This window comes from Rhinatrema bivittatum, chromosome 9, assembly GCF_901001135.1.
Source record: "Rhinatrema bivittatum chromosome 9, aRhiBiv1.1, whole genome shotgun sequence".
In the NCBI taxonomy this organism is placed as follows: Eukaryota; Metazoa; Chordata; class Amphibia; order Gymnophiona; family Rhinatrematidae; genus Rhinatrema; species Rhinatrema bivittatum.
In genome coordinates this window covers 190,496,937-190,513,506 of record NC_042623.1, presented here as the reverse complement: position 1 = coordinate 190,513,506, position 16,570 = coordinate 190,496,937, and the positions used below count along the sequence as shown (strand labels likewise).

The 16,570-nt window shown below is 49.7% G+C and overlaps 1 protein-coding gene across 4 annotated transcripts in view; it reads right to left on the bottom strand.

Moving 5' to 3' along the window:
* The window catches only part of IL1RAP (interleukin 1 receptor accessory protein), a 136,116-nt gene that overhangs the window by 85,680 nt on the left and 33,866 nt on the right, over nucleotides 1-16,570 (bottom strand). For all 4 annotated transcript variants that reach the window (XM_029615978.1, XM_029615981.1, XM_029615979.1 and 1 more), the window contains exon 2: nucleotides 5,385-5,449. In XM_029615978.1, coding sequence (XP_029471838.1) covers nucleotides 5,385-5,448 — 64 coding nt within the window. In that variant the 5' untranslated portion in view covers nucleotide 5,449. The remainder of the gene's footprint in view (nucleotides 1-5,384; nucleotides 5,450-16,570) is intronic.

The following is a 16,570-nucleotide window of genomic DNA, read 5'->3' as shown; positions in this document are numbered from 1 at the left end:
GGTCGGAGGGGGGGGGGTTTAGTGACCAGGGCACGCCGTAAGAGCGTCTCCAGTCTCCATGTTAATCAGAATTCTGATCAACAAGACGTGACCCAATATATACCGGTCGTCATGTCATACAGCCTTCCCTGGAGTCAGCCTTAATACATAAAGGGGGGGGGGGGAAGGCGGACACGCGCCTTGTCAAGTCTTACTAAGCAAGTCCGCAAGCAGTGCCCCCCCCCGCGAGCTGGCCTGCCACGACGATTTATCCAACACTGCGGGGGAGAAAAAAAAAAATGAAGCGGGAACTTCCTCTGTTCTCACTAGAGCGTCGAGGCCCTGCAGACTTAACTGTGCGTAAAAATTGCACTTTAACAAAAAAAAAACCGTCCAAAGCTATTACGCGGCCATCTTTGTTTCCCCCCCCCCCCCCCCCGAGTCAAATACCCAGGCTTCGATGCGGCCAGAGATCAGTTCAAACGAAGTCCTCAACCAAACCGGACACCAACGTAAAGTGCTCTTGTGGGGGACAGGAGATGCTGTAGTGGGGAAACGGAGGCCTTTCACTTGCCCGTCTAGGACCGCTTTGTGATTTTTCGTGTCTTACTGGTAACAGAGGGAGGCCCTAGCTAGCAAAGCTCAGTTGTGTGTTCTTTCCCGAACCGATAATGCCCGCTGTATTAAATGTCATCATTTCCCGCAGGAATAGTTTGCATCCTCCTGTACTGGGTGCAAGGGGCCCCCTGACTTTTAGGGACCTCCTTTTTTCAAAAACCGTAACACAAACAACTGGTGTGCGGAGATTTTTCAAAGCTGAGGGCCTGGCTTCTTTATGTATTTAGGGGACGTGCAATAAAATTAAAAACCGTATGTTACAAAGTGATAATGAACCTAGGACAGGAAACCGAGGAGATTAGATACCGGCATAAGCCTGCTTAAGAGGATTTTTCTTTTTTGGGAGGAAGAGTGCCAAGAATGCCTGGGGCATCGGGAGGGCATTTGTTCCACTGAAGGGAGAAGGCAGGAAAGCGCGAGCAGCAGGAAGATTCAGAGCGGAGGAGAAAGCAAAGGTGAGGTACAGCAGCAGACAAAAGCAAACAGGTAAGGAGGAGGAAGACCCACAGGCCCACCTAAAAGAGAAGACGAGCAGCTTAAATACAGCTCGGTTCCTGATAAGGAGCCGGCGCAGTAACAGCGGAGCGGAGGGACGTGTGGGAGAAGCCAGACATTTTGGAAACGAACATGTTGGTGTGGAACCCCAGAGTGGCGAGAGGAAGGAGGAGGAGGAGGAGATTATCACGGGAAGGAAACAGCAAGAGGCTTTGAAATGAGGGGCGAGTGGGGGTGGGGGGGGGTGGGGGTCGTCAATGAGCACGTCGAGTCTTTCAATCGGTGTCACCGTTTTCATTCCAAGGTGGAAAAATATACAAAATAAAAAGTACACTATGACAGAAAAGAAAGAAGAGCTAAGAATAAGAATAACTACAAACGGCACCAACGGACTGATATTGAGAGGGACCAAACTATAGCGCTGCTGCTTTTCACGTGCTGAAGATAAAGCGGGTCGTGGTTAATGCTCTGCTGGGCCTCTTCAGGCCAGGTCCAAGTGGCTGGACCCGTCTAGCGAGAGGACGTCAGGCAATCGTTAACAGGGCAATACTCGTTGGTGGCTGATGCAAAGCGCGCTGCCAAGCAATACTTAAAGGGCCATTTACCCTTACCTTCGGGCCGATACAGTAAAAATCGCGGGAGAGCGGGCAAGCGCTCACTCTCCTGTGCACGCGATACAGTAAATTAATTTATTTAAATTAGATTCCACGGTAAAAAGAGGCACTAGGGGCACTAGCGCGTCCCTAGCGCCTCTTTTTGGACAGGAGCGGTGGCTGTCAGCGGGTTTGACAGCCGACGCTCAATTTTGCCGGCGTCTGTTCTTGAGCCCGCTGACAGCCACGGGTTCGGAAACCGGACGCCGGCAAAATTGAGCGTCCGGTTTTCAACCTGCAAGCCGCAGGCCCATTTAAAAAAATTTTTTTTTAATTATTTTTTTACCTTTTTTAACTTTTGGGGCCTCAGACTTAATATCGCCATGATATTAAGTCAGAGGGTGCACAGAAAAGCAGTTTTTACTGCTTTTCTGTGCACTTTCCCGGTGCCAGCAGAAATTAACGCCGACCTTCGGGTAGGCGCTAATTTCTGAAAGTAAAATGTGCGGCTTGGCTGCACATTTTGCTTTCTGAATCGTGCGGGAATACCTAATAGGGCCATCAGCATGCATTTGCATGTTGCGGGCGCTATTATGTTCGGGGGGGGGGGGGGGGGTTGGACGCACGTTTTGGACGCGCTATTTCCCCTTACTGAGTGCGCTCCGCCACAGTGCACTATACTGTATCAGCCCGTTTATTCTCAATTTAACAAGGAGTTTAGCGCACAAAAAAAAAAATTATGTGCTCACAAATCAGCCCTGTGCCATGTAAGTCCCACGTTAATCAAGGCATCGTTTCCAGCATTGAGAAAACAAGGAAGTAGGCTCCTGGTCAGATGAGGTACGAAGTTTCTGGGCCTAGCCTTGTAATCCGGGTTTAAGCGCAGAAATCATGTTTAATGCCCACCAAGCGTGTCCTCGTGCGCACGTTTTCAGGTTAGCAGGCTCTTAACTCTCGATGCATTAGTGCACCATTAGCTTCCCGCAGAACTTCCTGCAGAACTTCTTTGTTCTGTACATGCATGCAGTGCACGCTTTTAAAAAAAAACAAAAAAAAACTTGTGTGTCTTATTACATCTAACCCAACAGTTTGCAGAAAGAATTGATCTTTCAGGAGACTCCCAAATTGTCTGCCCTGTCTCTCGCCTCCTGATTAACTGACTACGTCCCGTCCCCCGCCACCCCCCCCCTCCCTTTCTGGTTCTGGCATCTGGCAGCAAGAAGAAGAGGAGGCCTCAGCTCTGTAGAGCCAGAAAATTGAGGCGGGCAGCGTGCATTCACCACCATCTCCTCCTCTCGCCACGCTACACTTGTGGTCTAAGCAGCTCTGGTGTCACAAACCAGCAGAAAACACACCCCCCGCCCCGAGGCCTCAATACAATTCAATCACAAGACTGCAGATGGGGGCAACGCGTGGATGCAAACCTCATATCCAATCAGACTGCTGACATTGGGTTTTAAGCAGGCACAGCTTACAAACTCTGCAACTCAAGGCTTGGTATGGGGATCGAGCCTAAAGCAAAGAAAAAAAAAAAGCTCCGAGAGTCCAATAGAAGCTGAGCCAGTGCAGGTTTCTCTCCCTTTTGGTGCCGCCCCGTCCCGAAGAACTGGAAATGCACATCCAGAACTGGGCCCGCCTCTGAGGGATGATCTGGGCCAGGTAGGTGATGAACCCTAGAAGCACGCGGTGCTCTGCCTCAACGTGAAATTAAATACTCAGAATGGATAATTCAGCCCTCTCTCTAAACTAAGCCCCTTGACCTGGCTGGGTCTTTGAAGGCAAACTCCACCGAAACACAGCACAGTGCACCGTCAAAGGGAGAAAATCGGTTTTTACACGGAAAGTGACTCTGGATGTGGAGCCGAACAAGGTGCCGCTCCGCTGCCCCCTCCCGAGAGACCCGGGAGGAGGCAGGTTGTACCCCCAAGGTGCAGTACACCGGCCCAAATCACTGAGAAAGCAGGCTGCCATTTTAAAAAAGCGACAGCACCCTCCCCAGAAGGGTGCAAGGAAGAGCCCCGCACATTATCAGCGCGGGTTAGAAACAGGAGTCACCAACTGGCTCCGTGTCGCCGGAACAGAAAGGAGCCAATTCAGGGGGGGGGGGGGGGGACGACTCGATCAAACCTACAATCTGACCGTGTCATGAGGTAAAACCAGGACTGGATCGACCTATGGGGGAGGGGGGGGAAGAAAGAAATCAGAGCCAGCTGTGTAGGGTCACCTCGATCTGAAAGACATTACCCCACCACTGCGAGCAGCAGCGGAAGAGTTTTCAGCACTAGCACAGGGGCCACGCCAAGGTCTCCGTGCCTCGTCTCGCTCCGATGGTAGCCTCCCTGGCCACGGCGAGGCCCGCGCGCGCGCGCTCTCTTTTCTGGGGGGCTTCACGGGAACACAGCAAGCTTCGCGCGCCGCCCAGACCGCAGGTTCTCAGCTCTGCGCTGTCCCTCACCTGCACCGACAGGAAGCAGTAAATAACTCTTCGCGGCTCCTGGTCAGGCAGGCTGTGGGGCGGGAGAGGGGGCCTATTTGTGGAGCACAGAGAAGGGGGGGGGAGGGATCTTTCCTAGTTGGGGCCTGGACCGTAGAGGTGACAGGAAAAGGTCACACTCATTAAAACAGCCCTTTTCTTCTTCCATGCCCTCCCTTTTCCTGCCTTACTCGCTCCCTCTCCCCACCAGGCTTGGGGTGCGTGTAATAAGGCTCTCTTTAAAAAGATAATAATAAGACAATCTCCCCCCCACCCCCCCCAAACGTCCTCTCCCTCCTCCAGCGCTGTCAGGCTCCCCTCTGCCCTGCACTTCCTGGCATTTACCTTTCCTCTGAAGCTTAAACGTGGTGCTTCGGCTTTAAACTTAATGTAATCATTTACATAATCCCCCTTTCTGATTAGATTCAATCGAGGCGACGCGCAGCTCGGTTCTGCAATAAATAAAAAAAAAACCCCAGCTGCCAGCACAGGCTGCTCTCCTCACTACTAACGGGTCACGTGCCGCGATCCGGCCCTCTCACGCAGGCCACATCCTAGCTGGGCAAGTGGGCACCACACTTCCTAAGGGCCTGACCTAGACGTTGGCCTGCCCGCCTACGTATTTTCCTTTTTTTTCGAGGGTGGCCGATGAGCCGGGGGCGGCTGTTAGGCTGACAGCTCTCACGCAGCGAAGGACCGAGTGGGACGAGCACCCTCCGCCGGCACCGCTCTAACGGGCACGGGGCCTTCCGTCCAGCTCTCCCTGCGCGCCCATTATCTCCCCCACCGCCGGCTCACTTTTCTTTCTCCCCCCGTTTTGATCAGTTGTTAACTCCGCTGGTCTAACGTTCTGTACCCTGCCGTGCACAAAAGAGTTGGCCGGCTGGGTCCTGGCTCTTTCGGCACGTGCCAGGCTGTGTGGCAGCGTTAGGCCCCCGACGCCGGGATTAGCATCTCTCCACTCTTACAAAAAAAAAAAGCATCCCTAGGAGTTTGCAGCGCCTCTCCGCAGCCCAGTGCGCTGCCAGGGGAAAGCAGGCCCACCCCACGGAGGCACCCAGCAGCACCCACTTGCCCCACGGCCATCTCCAACCCCGCGTGACACGTGAAGCTTTACGAGCTCAGGACTGAAGGCTGTTCGTGCTGATTTGCCACCCTGCAGCCCGCAGAGACAAATCTTACAAAAAACAAAACAAAACACGTCCTTTAGCTGAGACAGGCCTTACCTGAGGCTCTGCTGTCTGCCACGCCGCAGGCCCAGAGAGAAACAAGCAGGAAACACAACTTCATTCTGCCGTGAAACACACAGAAAATGAATATTAGGACTTTTTTTTAATGGCGCAGGGGAGAGAGAGCACAGAGCAGCAAAACACAGCAGGTAATTGCAAAACGGCCCCCGGACATTACCCGCCCGCCACATACGAAAGTCAAAACACAACTCCGGCCCAGAGGTTTGTTCTCCACCCCTGAAAAACCCCATGAAATCCAGTCCCGGGTAACTTTTTAAATTGAGGACATTCCTGAACCGACGCCCCGAAGGCCTCCGCTCCATGAGCAGCGAGGCCAGCGGTCTCCAAGGTCCTCCCCGTCCACCCCCCAACCTTTTCTGGCTGCCCCACGCATTCCCCACCACCGGCGAGGTCACAAGAATCTGCACGTTCTCTCTTTCTAAACAGGACATCCGGTTGATGAAGATTACCGAGACCCAAAAACCTAACAGAAAGCAGTGAAAATGCTAAATGGAGCAGTGGCCTGGGGGTTAGCAGGGATGAAAAGCAAAAACTTCCTTCTAAGATTAGCCTGCCTCCTGTCACCGGGGGACAGCAGCAAAATTACCCAGCGTAATTTGGTCAGAAACTTCCCACCCATCCTCCTGATTTTAGGAAAAGACCACCAGGGCAGGGAAGAGGCCTATGCAGACCTGTTCAGCCTCGGGCTTAAAGGGACACCGCGGGAGATAGAAAAAGCCAAGGCAGCTGCGCAGGGGAGACCGAGCTACGCATCAAATCTAGATAAAAAGGTGAGAGCCGCTGGATAACGGTGTATTTGGATTTTCGGATGGAAACGGACTGGACAGGATGGGGATAAGAGGCAGCGCCATCACAGATCTGCTGTCCCAGCACTAACGTCCTGCATCCCTGGGTTTTCCCAATACTTAGGGGAGGGGAAGGCTGACATTTATTATTTGTAATTCTAATTAGTGTGATGGATGAGTTTAATTTGTATTCACAATTGCAGCTGGATCTTAAAAAAAACAAAAAAAAAAACAAGGAACAATAAAGCACGAAACAAGAAGCCGAGACAAACCTGAAAGAAGCAGCCACGCTACAAAATGAAACAGGCACACACGCATGCAGAGCAAGGTTCGGCAGGCCGGCTAGGGACAAGGCACGCAGGTTCTTTTGGACCCAAATTATCTGCAGTAAAGTTTCATAGAAAACCTAAGCAGGTCGTTTCCGTTTGCAAGCTCGCTTAGCGCTTTCACAGGTACAGAGGCGCCTGCATCACCTTGCACACCGTTTACTTGTTCAGGGCTATGCACAAACAGTTCTCAAAATCCAGCATTTTAGACACGTAATTTACTGCCCCCCCCCCCCCAAGCACAACCCCGGGAATGGTCGTTTCTAATGCGGCTGAAAAGCATGTGCTCAGCACCACTGGGAGGCGCAATTCCCCCTCCCTGGGGGGTGGGAGGGGGGGGGGTGTCTTAGCTGGCTAACTCGCTACTTACCCGGCGGGACCCCTTTGGAAAAATGGACCGAGTAAGAGACAAAGCCAACCCACAGAGAAACACCGGCAGGGCGACAAGGCACACGCAATAAGTAACACACCACAGACAACCCAACCCGCACACTCACACCTACTGAGGGTAACATACTACAAGCCCGGCAATTGTGTCCTAAACATTCAAGGACGTCCACCAGAAGACCCCGTATCCTAGCCCATGCACACAGATGTGAACGTCCCATTTTCAGAACTAAACCTGAACAGATGTGCAAGCCCGAAACACACAGTTAAATAACACAAACAGGTCACAAAGGCACGTGGCTCGCACGCGGCCACCAATCCTACCCTAGCACATCTGGCAGAATCCCCCCCCCCCCCCCCCCCCGTCAAATCCCAGAGACCAATTCCATAATCAAACTCTTTCAATCCAACATCAGCCTCCTCTGCCGGCCAGCAAACGTCTCGGTCATTTTACTTACTGAATCGCGCGGGAATACCTAATAGGGCCATCAGCATGCATTTGCATGTTGCGGGCGCTATTAGGTTCGGGGGGGGGGGCAGGTGGACGCGCGTTTTCAACACGCTATTACCCCCCCCCCCCTCCGCGTCGAAAACACGCATCCAATCGCGGGTTAACAGTGCACTCCGCTGCAGCGCACTGTACTGTATCGGCCAGAATATAAGAAACAGCGCGGGCATTGCCCACTCAGAGCACCAGGTTTTTTTTTCCCTATGTGCAGATCACGCACGGAGAGCAATGCACTAAATAATTCCACTCCTTCCTTGGATCTGCTATCATGCTGAGTGCACAGAGCAGTTTTCTGCCCCCTCTACAATGCCTGTCCAATTTCTTTCTTTTAAAAAAGAAAAAAAAAAAAAGTTTTTTCAGTAACGATCCGAGGCTGCTCTCAGCTTCCCTTCTTTTGCCTCGGACTAAGCGGGGTGCACTGGGACGTCACATTCTAGCGCTGTAACCTGGGGTCAAAGCCCTCCCTGACCCCCCATTGTCAAGCCAGCACTCATCTCTAAGACGCAGTCATCTCCCTCAATCTAGGAAAACAAGGTGCTGCTTAAAATTCGCTTTCCCGTGCAGCCACAGGCCCCGGCGACTTGGTCAGATAAAACGGCACGGCTTTAATTAAAGTCACACACTTGCCAGAATGATTTCCCCCGGAAGGTTCTCCCTAAAAGCAATGACATCTAGATGTGGAGCTCGGGTGAGCCATAAGAAGTGCATTTGCCTGGCATTTCTGTACAATTTGCAGCTAAGAGCCCTAATAATAATAAAAAAAAAAAAGGACACGCAGCAAAACACCGTGGGGGCCAATGCAATAAAACCGCGCGGGGAAAAGCGGGTGCTGGCGTCGAGTGCCGGGTTTTCCTAACGCGCGCGCACACAGCCACCTCTCCTGGGTACCCCAATGCAATAATCCAACGAGCTGCTGATGCTGGGGGGAAGTCGTGCGTCCTCAGCGCTCCCATCGGGCGCCCAGGAGACGTGGCCGAGCGCGGGTTAGGAAAAGGGATTTTCCCGTCGATAGCAGGCTGAATTAGCCCTGCTGTATGGGATCTGTCCGTCAGGTACAGGAGGCGGAGCTTCTAAAGTGAGGTCAGAGCTTTGCTCTGAGGCTGCGCGTGTGTTCCCGCGCTGGATCAACGACTCTCCTCAGTCTGTTTTTCCGCGCGCGGGAGACGCACGCGGAGCTTCAAGACCTCCTCACAAAGTCTAAAAATAATGTCAGAAAAACAAAAACCAAGACCATCTGGGTTTAAACCCTGCGGCTGCGGGAAGGTGATGTCGATAACGGACACACACGACAAATGCTACCGATGCCTCGGAGCAGACCACGAGATGGCTACATGTGCCTCCTGTGGGAGAATGTCGCCAAGAGCTAGAAGAACCCGAGCAGAGCGAATGAACTCCCTGAGATCTCCATCACAAGTGAGTTCAGGGATTACATCCCCATCGCAAGGCACTGCCTCAGATAGACCCACTAAACGTAAGTGGCAAGAGGAGCGGAGGCCCTCAGTACCTATGAGACAAACGACTAATGTCTCGGTACATTCTCATAAAGATAAGTCCCCTCAAGAGAAAGACTCGGACGAGTCTTATCATTCGGAACAACGATCAGACCAGGGACGGGCTCTCCATAAGGGAACGAAACGCGCCAAAACTTCTGTACAAAGAAGCAATTCTCGTACTGCGTCGGAAACTTCAACTGACAAACGAGACGAAGCACATACGCCGCGAAGCGACGCGACGCACAAAACCAAGCGAAGCGAAGCTCATACGACACGAAGCGAAGCGACGCACCCGGATCGCCGCGAAGCGGCGCATCAGCCACGAAGCGAAGCAGCGCATCCGGCGCGAAGCGAGGCGGCGCATCAGTCACGTACTGAAGCGACGCCTACGGCGCGAAGCAAAACGACTCACCCGGCTCGAAGCGAAGCGGCGCTCACGGCGCGAAGCAAAACGACGCATACGGCACGAAGCAAAGCGCCACACACGGCGCGAAGCACTACAGTACCAAGGAAAGATCCAACACACAAACAACAACGCAATGCGGAGCATATGACCCACATTGAACAACAAGACACGGCACATACAATGCCCACTGTTCCACCAACTACCTTAAGCAATCTCAGTAAAAGATTAAACAACACACCATCACACCACTCAACAGATAATGAATGTTTACATTCTGACCTTGACAAACGGGAACGTTATTCTGGAGCTACTTCATCCTCCTCTTCAGAGAGATACCCTTCGAATCTCTCTTACCACTCCAGGCCACGTGATAAGGTTAATCCGTTACAGGAACCCTTACAAAAGAAAAAACCTTTACCAACAGAAACCCGCTCCCATAAGCTGCTTACACCTCAACCAGCATCGGAAATTTTAAAAGCAAAAATTTCCACTTCTCATTCTTCAAAAAGGAAAAAACAAAGCATGTCTCCAAGTACAAAGGATGCCTTTAAGTCCTTATCATATGCTCTAGCGGGTTTCTACGAGACGGTGACAAAGACATATGAAATGTCTACTTCCCCAGAAACAGAAGTGAGTCATTCACCAGTACAAATGGTTAATGCTTCTCCTAGATCTATCAGTTCCCAAGGATCAGAAAATGTAACCCGATCACCCGTGGATCCAACAATACCATACTCCCCAATTATCTCCAACATAACACCACTTCACGAACAACCTGTCGAACTGCCATTCTCACCAAAAGATAGGCAGGACACTCAATTCCACAACCCTACCCCGGATTCCTCTACGGGGTACCCGTCGGATCCAGACGTTGACCAAAACGAACCATATTCCCCACCGGAAGATTTGACGTACCCAAAATTTCTGGAGAAAATGGGTAAGGCGTTGAATATTTCTATTCAAAAAATACCAGACCCAAGGGCAGAAACTCTTGATCTTCTCAAGATCTTCGACACACCTCATGAACCGACGGCGTTACCCCCACACACGGTTCTTCACAGTTTGCTTGAAAAGTCCTGGGACACCCCGTTTACTATCCCGGCGGTGTCACGGAAAATAGATATTAAGTACAAACTGCAACAGACAGCTCATTATTCTAACACTCAACTGCCACATACCTCCTTAGTGGTAGAGTCAGCGATGGGAAAGGCTAGGAAGAATAAGTTACATTCCTCAACTCCACCAGTTAAAGATATGAGAACGCTTGATGACTTCGCCAAACGAGCATATCAGGGCTCTATGTTGGGGGCACGAATATACCACCACCAATTTTATTTAGCACAATACCTGTATGATTGTATACAAAGGATGAAAGCAAACCCAGATATCACAGATTTCTCCCCGGTTCAGGATATAGAGGAAGGCATTCGTCACCTCCTCCGTACCACATATGAAGGCTTTGAAACGGCTTCTCGAGTCTCCGCCAGTGCCATAGCTGCAAGAAGATTAGCCTGGTTGAAGTCCAGCTCCATTAGGGAAGACGTTCATACAAAGCTAGCTAATCTCCCGTGTAAAGGTGATAACCTTTTTGGAGATAAATTACAAGAGACTGTGGCACAGTTAAAAGAACAATCCGCAGCGGTACAGTCCTTAACCACTCAACCTTCGTACCAACCCACAAGACGTTTTTTCCCTCAATACCGACGTCAAACCTTCCAACGGAGACCATTTAGACAATACTCATCTTATCGGGCACCTATTTACCAATCTTACCAAACATATAATAGGCCGACTTCTTCACAAAACCAACCAAGAAGGGGCCGTGGACGTTCTCAACGCCCACAGCAACACCAACAGCAACAAACCACTTCCACCAAACCATCGCAATCTTTTTAACAATGCCTCAGCCACCGCCATTTCAGCAACAAGCAGGAAGGGTATCTCTCTATTATCAAAATTGGACTTCAATCACCACGGACCAATGGGTCCTAAATATCATACGGCAGGGATACAAAATCCCATTCCACCAAACACCACCAATTCCACATCCTCCGTCCAGGATATATCAAACGAACGCAATAGTAATTCGCCAGGAATTAAACAAATTGCTACAACAACAAGCAATTCAAATTCTACCGAAGACCTCCTGGGACGCTGGATTTTACTCCCCATATTTCCTCATTCCAAAGAAATCAGGAGACCTACGCCCAATCCTCGATCTCCGACAGCTCAACAAATTTATAATTACAGAGAAATTCAAAATGATATCCCTGAAATCCATCTTACCCTTAATCCAACGGAATGCATGGATGTGCAGTATCGACCTCAAGGACGCTTATACTCATATTCCAATGCACCCCTCGTCATGGAAATACCTGTCTTTCCAAGTCCAGAACAATCACTATCAATACAAGGTACTACCCTTCGGACTATCTACAGCACCGAGAGTATTCACAAAATGCATGGCAGTGGTGGTGGCTCACCTTCGCCAACAGGGAATCATAATATTCCCATACCTAGACGATTGGTTGCTGACAGCATCGGACCCTGCGACCTTGCGTCACGATCTATCACAAACCATTCTCTGTCTCCACGACTTAGGCCTTCTCATCAACTATCAGAAATCGCAGTTTCAAGCTACCCAAACCCTACAATTTCTAGGGGTTCTCCTGGACACTATCAGACACAAAGTCTTTCTAACCCCAGAACGACGAACCACAATGATACAAATATTCCGCACCTTACAACAGATGCAAAGACCTACGGCTCGACAAGTCCTGGTAGCATTAGGCCACATGGCAGCAGCAATACATGCCGTTCCAAATACACGCCTGCAAATGCGTCAGATCCAATGGCATCTTCGAAGGCAGTGGAAACAACACTCACAACCATTGACCTGGAAGATACAAATAAACACAGCAATGATCACCCAACTACAATGGTGGCTCCAACCGCGCACCTTAATAAAAGGAGCACCCTTCACGACCCTTCCACACAATGCAGTTCTAACTACAGATGCATCCAGGAAAGGTTGGGGTGCCCATCTGGACAACTTTCAAACACAAGGTCTATGGTCACTAACAGAACAAACATTTCAAATCAATCTCCTGGAACTCCGAGCGATTCGATATGCGTTACGAACCTTTCTCCCGTACTTACGGGGTCACAGACTGATGATTTACACCGACAACCAAGTAGCGATGTTCTACATAAACAAACAAGGCGGCACAGGATCCTGGCAGCTATGCAGGGAAGCAATTTGGATATGGAAATGGGCGTGCAAACACTCAATTCACCTGCAAGCCACTTACATTCCAGGCATAGCCAACATACAGGCAGACAGACTCAGCCGAATTTTCCATCCACACGAATGGGAACTTCACCAAGAAGTAGCAAACTACATTTTCCAGAAATGGGGTACACCCTTCATGGACCTCTTTGCGACCGAACACAATCGCAAGGTAGACCTTTTTTGCTCAATTTGGCCGAGTCGACTAAGGAAAGCGCAGGACGCCTTTCTACTTCCATGGACACAACAACTTCTGTACGCCTTTCCCCCAATACCACTGATCACACGTACGCTGCAAAAATGCATACAAGATGCAGCACAATTAATCCTCATAGCGCCTGCGTGGCCCCGTCAACATTGGTACCCATATCTCCTACACATGTCGGTACAACCACACATTCGCCTTCCATTACGAGTCGATCTCCTCTCTCAGAACGACGGAACACTACTCCACCCACTCCACCAATCACTACACCTCACGGCGTGGAGACTGAGCGGCTCCTACTAGAAGAACAAGGTATTTCCTTAACCGTTCAAGACGTAATTCTTGCATCACGCCGACTATCTACGAGAAGGAACTACTCTTCAAAGTGGCAAAGATATCTTCGTTGGTGCACAGCTGAATTGGTGGACCCTTTATCCTGTCCTCCAGCAAGACTGTTGGACTATCTTCATACTCTACATACCTCGGGTCTAGCCACTTCTTCGGTGCGAGTACACCTCAGTGCTATTGCGGCAAGGCATCGCTTGTACAAAGGCCAGTCCATCTCTTTACACCATATCATTTCCAGGTTTATGAAAGGACTCATGAACCTACGTCCCCCAATCTCGAAACCACCAATACCGTGGGATCTAAACATAGTCTTAGACCAGCTCATGCAATATCCATTCGAGCCTTTACATTCAGCTCATATGAAATATCTTACATGGAAAGTGGTGTTCTTAGTGGCCATCACATCAGCAAGACGAGTAAGTGAACTACAAGCCTTGGTCCACTATTCACCATACTTGCAATTCTTACCACAGAAGGTACGCCTACGAACGCATCCCTCCTTTCTACCAAAAGTAGTAACCCCTTTCCATCTCAACCAATCCATCGAACTACCTATTTTCTTTCCGGAACCACACAAATCAGAGAAAGAAAAACAATTACATACTTTAGATTGTAAACGTGCACTCGCACTTTACACTTTAAAAACTCAAACTTTGAACAGACCTTCACAACTATTTTTGTCATTCAACCCGAATACGCCAGGGAAACCAGTAGCCAAACGCACTATAGCCAGTTGGATTGCACAATGCATTCAATTCTGTCATTCAAAACATCAGACTATTCTAACCTCTCGACCAAAAGCACATCAGACGAGAGCACTAGCAACATCTATTGCTTATCTTTCCAATGTGCCTCTCTTGGACATCTGCAAATCGGCAACGTGGGCATCCCTTCACACCTTTGCGGCTCATTACTGTCTAGATCACCAGTCCACAAAAGATACAAGACTGGGTCAAGCAGTTTTACAGACACTATCAAAAGACAATACTAATTCGACTGACACCTCTGAGCATCACGACAAACAAAACTAAATAATACCGTGATGCTAGCTATGGACTCCCATACAGCAGGGCTAATTCAGCCTGCTATCGACGGGAAAAAGCAAGTTTGCTTACCGTAAACGGTGTTTCCGTAGATAGCAGGATGAATTAGCCATGCTGACCCACCCTCCTCCCTGTCAGTCGAAAAATTTGCTCACGCTTGCTATTTCACAGACTGAGGAGAGTCGTTGATCCAGCGCGGGAACACACGCGCAGCCTCAGAGCAAAGCTCTGACCTCACTTTAGAAGCTCCGCCTCCTGTACCTGACGGACAGATCCCATACAGCATGGCTAATTCATCCTGCTATCTACGGAAACACCGTTTACGGTAAGCAAACTTGCTTATCCCGCCACGTCCAGGTGAAGCCCGTGAGCTGTGCGCCTTGATGTCACCGAAGCTCACTCCCTCTGCAGCTCGTGTGTGTTTAATGACTTCATTTTTCAGGCGCACGGCTCAATCTTAAACTTTTTTTTTTTTTTTTATCGGCTAGGTGAAACGGGATTGGAAGCAGCAGTACAAGCGAATTCTAGATCCTCTACATCCCTTTAAAAAAAAAAAAAATTGGCAGACGATGGTACAAACAAAACCTGCACCCACTAGTGAAAACAGCCGCAGACAAAGCAAAACGACAGAAAGCAGCGGTTTTTGTTGTTTTCTTTTAGTGGAGCCCGTGACGTGCGGCAAGACTTAACGCCAGCTCCGGGGCTGGCATTAAATTTGCCATGTTAAAAAGTGCATGTCTGCCGCAAGGCGAATTTCTGCAGCGGTGGCAATAGCTAAATAGCCTCATCTCCATGGGATTTACATATGAGGAGCGCTATTAGCTACGCATGCATTTGGATGCACTATTCCCCTTATTGTACTGGTGTCAGCCTCGTGCATCCAATCGCTCATTAAGCCGTGCGCACTTTCGGGCCGATACAGTAAAAGTCGCGGGAGAGCGGGCGAAGCCAGCTCTCCCGGCGCGCGCGCACAGGCCAGTGTCCTGTGCGTGCGATACAGTAAATAAAAATATGTAAATTAGGGCCCGTGGTAAAAAGAGGCGCTAGGGACACTAGCGCGTCCCTAGCGCCTCTTTTTGGACAGGAGCGGTGGCTGTCAGCGGGTTTGACAGCAGACGCTCAATTTTGCCGGCGTCAGTTCTCAAACCCGCTGACAGCCACAGGTTCGGAAGCCGGCAAAATTGAGCGTCCGGTTTTCAAGCCGCGGGCCGATTTCAAATTATTTATTTTTTTTAACTTTTTTTTTTTTTTTTAAGTTTCGGGACCGACTTAATATCGCCATAATATTAAATAGAAGGGTGCACAGAAAAGCAATTTTTACTGCTTTTCTGTGCACTTTCCCGGTGCCCGGAAAAATTAAAATGTGCGGCTTGGCTGCACATTTTACTTTCTGTATCGCGCGCGAATAACTAATAGGGCCATCAACATGCATTTGCATGTTGCGGGCGCAATTAGGTTCGGGGGGGGTTGGCCGTACGTTTTCGACGCGCTATTACCCCTTACTGAATAAGGGGTAATAGCTAGAGCGTCGAAAATGCGTGTCCAATCGCGGGTTAACAGTGTGCTCCGCCTGAGCGCACTGTACTGTATCGCCCTGTTTATTAATAGCGAAAGCACACGGAAGATGCCTAACAGTTCCTTTCGCTCCTTGTTGCTCCTGAAGTTACTGCTGGCCTCACTCTCCAGACACCTCACGGGTGTGCACAAAAAAAAAAAAATGTTTCGTCTACCATTTCCTTTTGTGACACTGCACTTTGGATTTTTCCCAGTCTCGTTTTTTTATTTTTCCATTTCGTTTTTTGGTTTACGGAAAGTGCGCACTTATTTGCAAATAGTTTGCAAACAGCAAGCGATATTTTCCTAAACTACAGATCCCATGTTTCACCTCCTCCACTACCCTCTGCTTCTGGGTCCTCCCCCAATGTCAAAATATTCCCTCCCCCAGCAGCTGACCTTCCACCCACCCTAACCCACCCTCCTAAGTCTCCCCAGTGGCGATGATAGCCTCTGTCATATGACAGGGCAAAGGGAGGCCCGTGCCATCTTGAATAATGCGGCTGCCAGGCCCAGGAACAGAAGGGGCAGGTCACTCCCAGGCTCTCACTAGACCACCAGGGACATTTTAGTGAACTAGAGGGGGCAGGGGGGGTGTGTGTGTGTGAATATTTTAATACAGGGGAAGATTTGGGGGAGGAAGTCAGTGAGCATTATTTTTTTCTTTTTTTTTAAATAAAATATTGCTTTTTCGGATACATAAAAAAATACCATAGGAAAAAAAAACACAGCATTTTTTTTTTTTACGATAGAAAAAGAAAAACACAAACAAGATAAGAACCGTCCGTGATATTTCCTATTTCGTTTCAAACGAATGC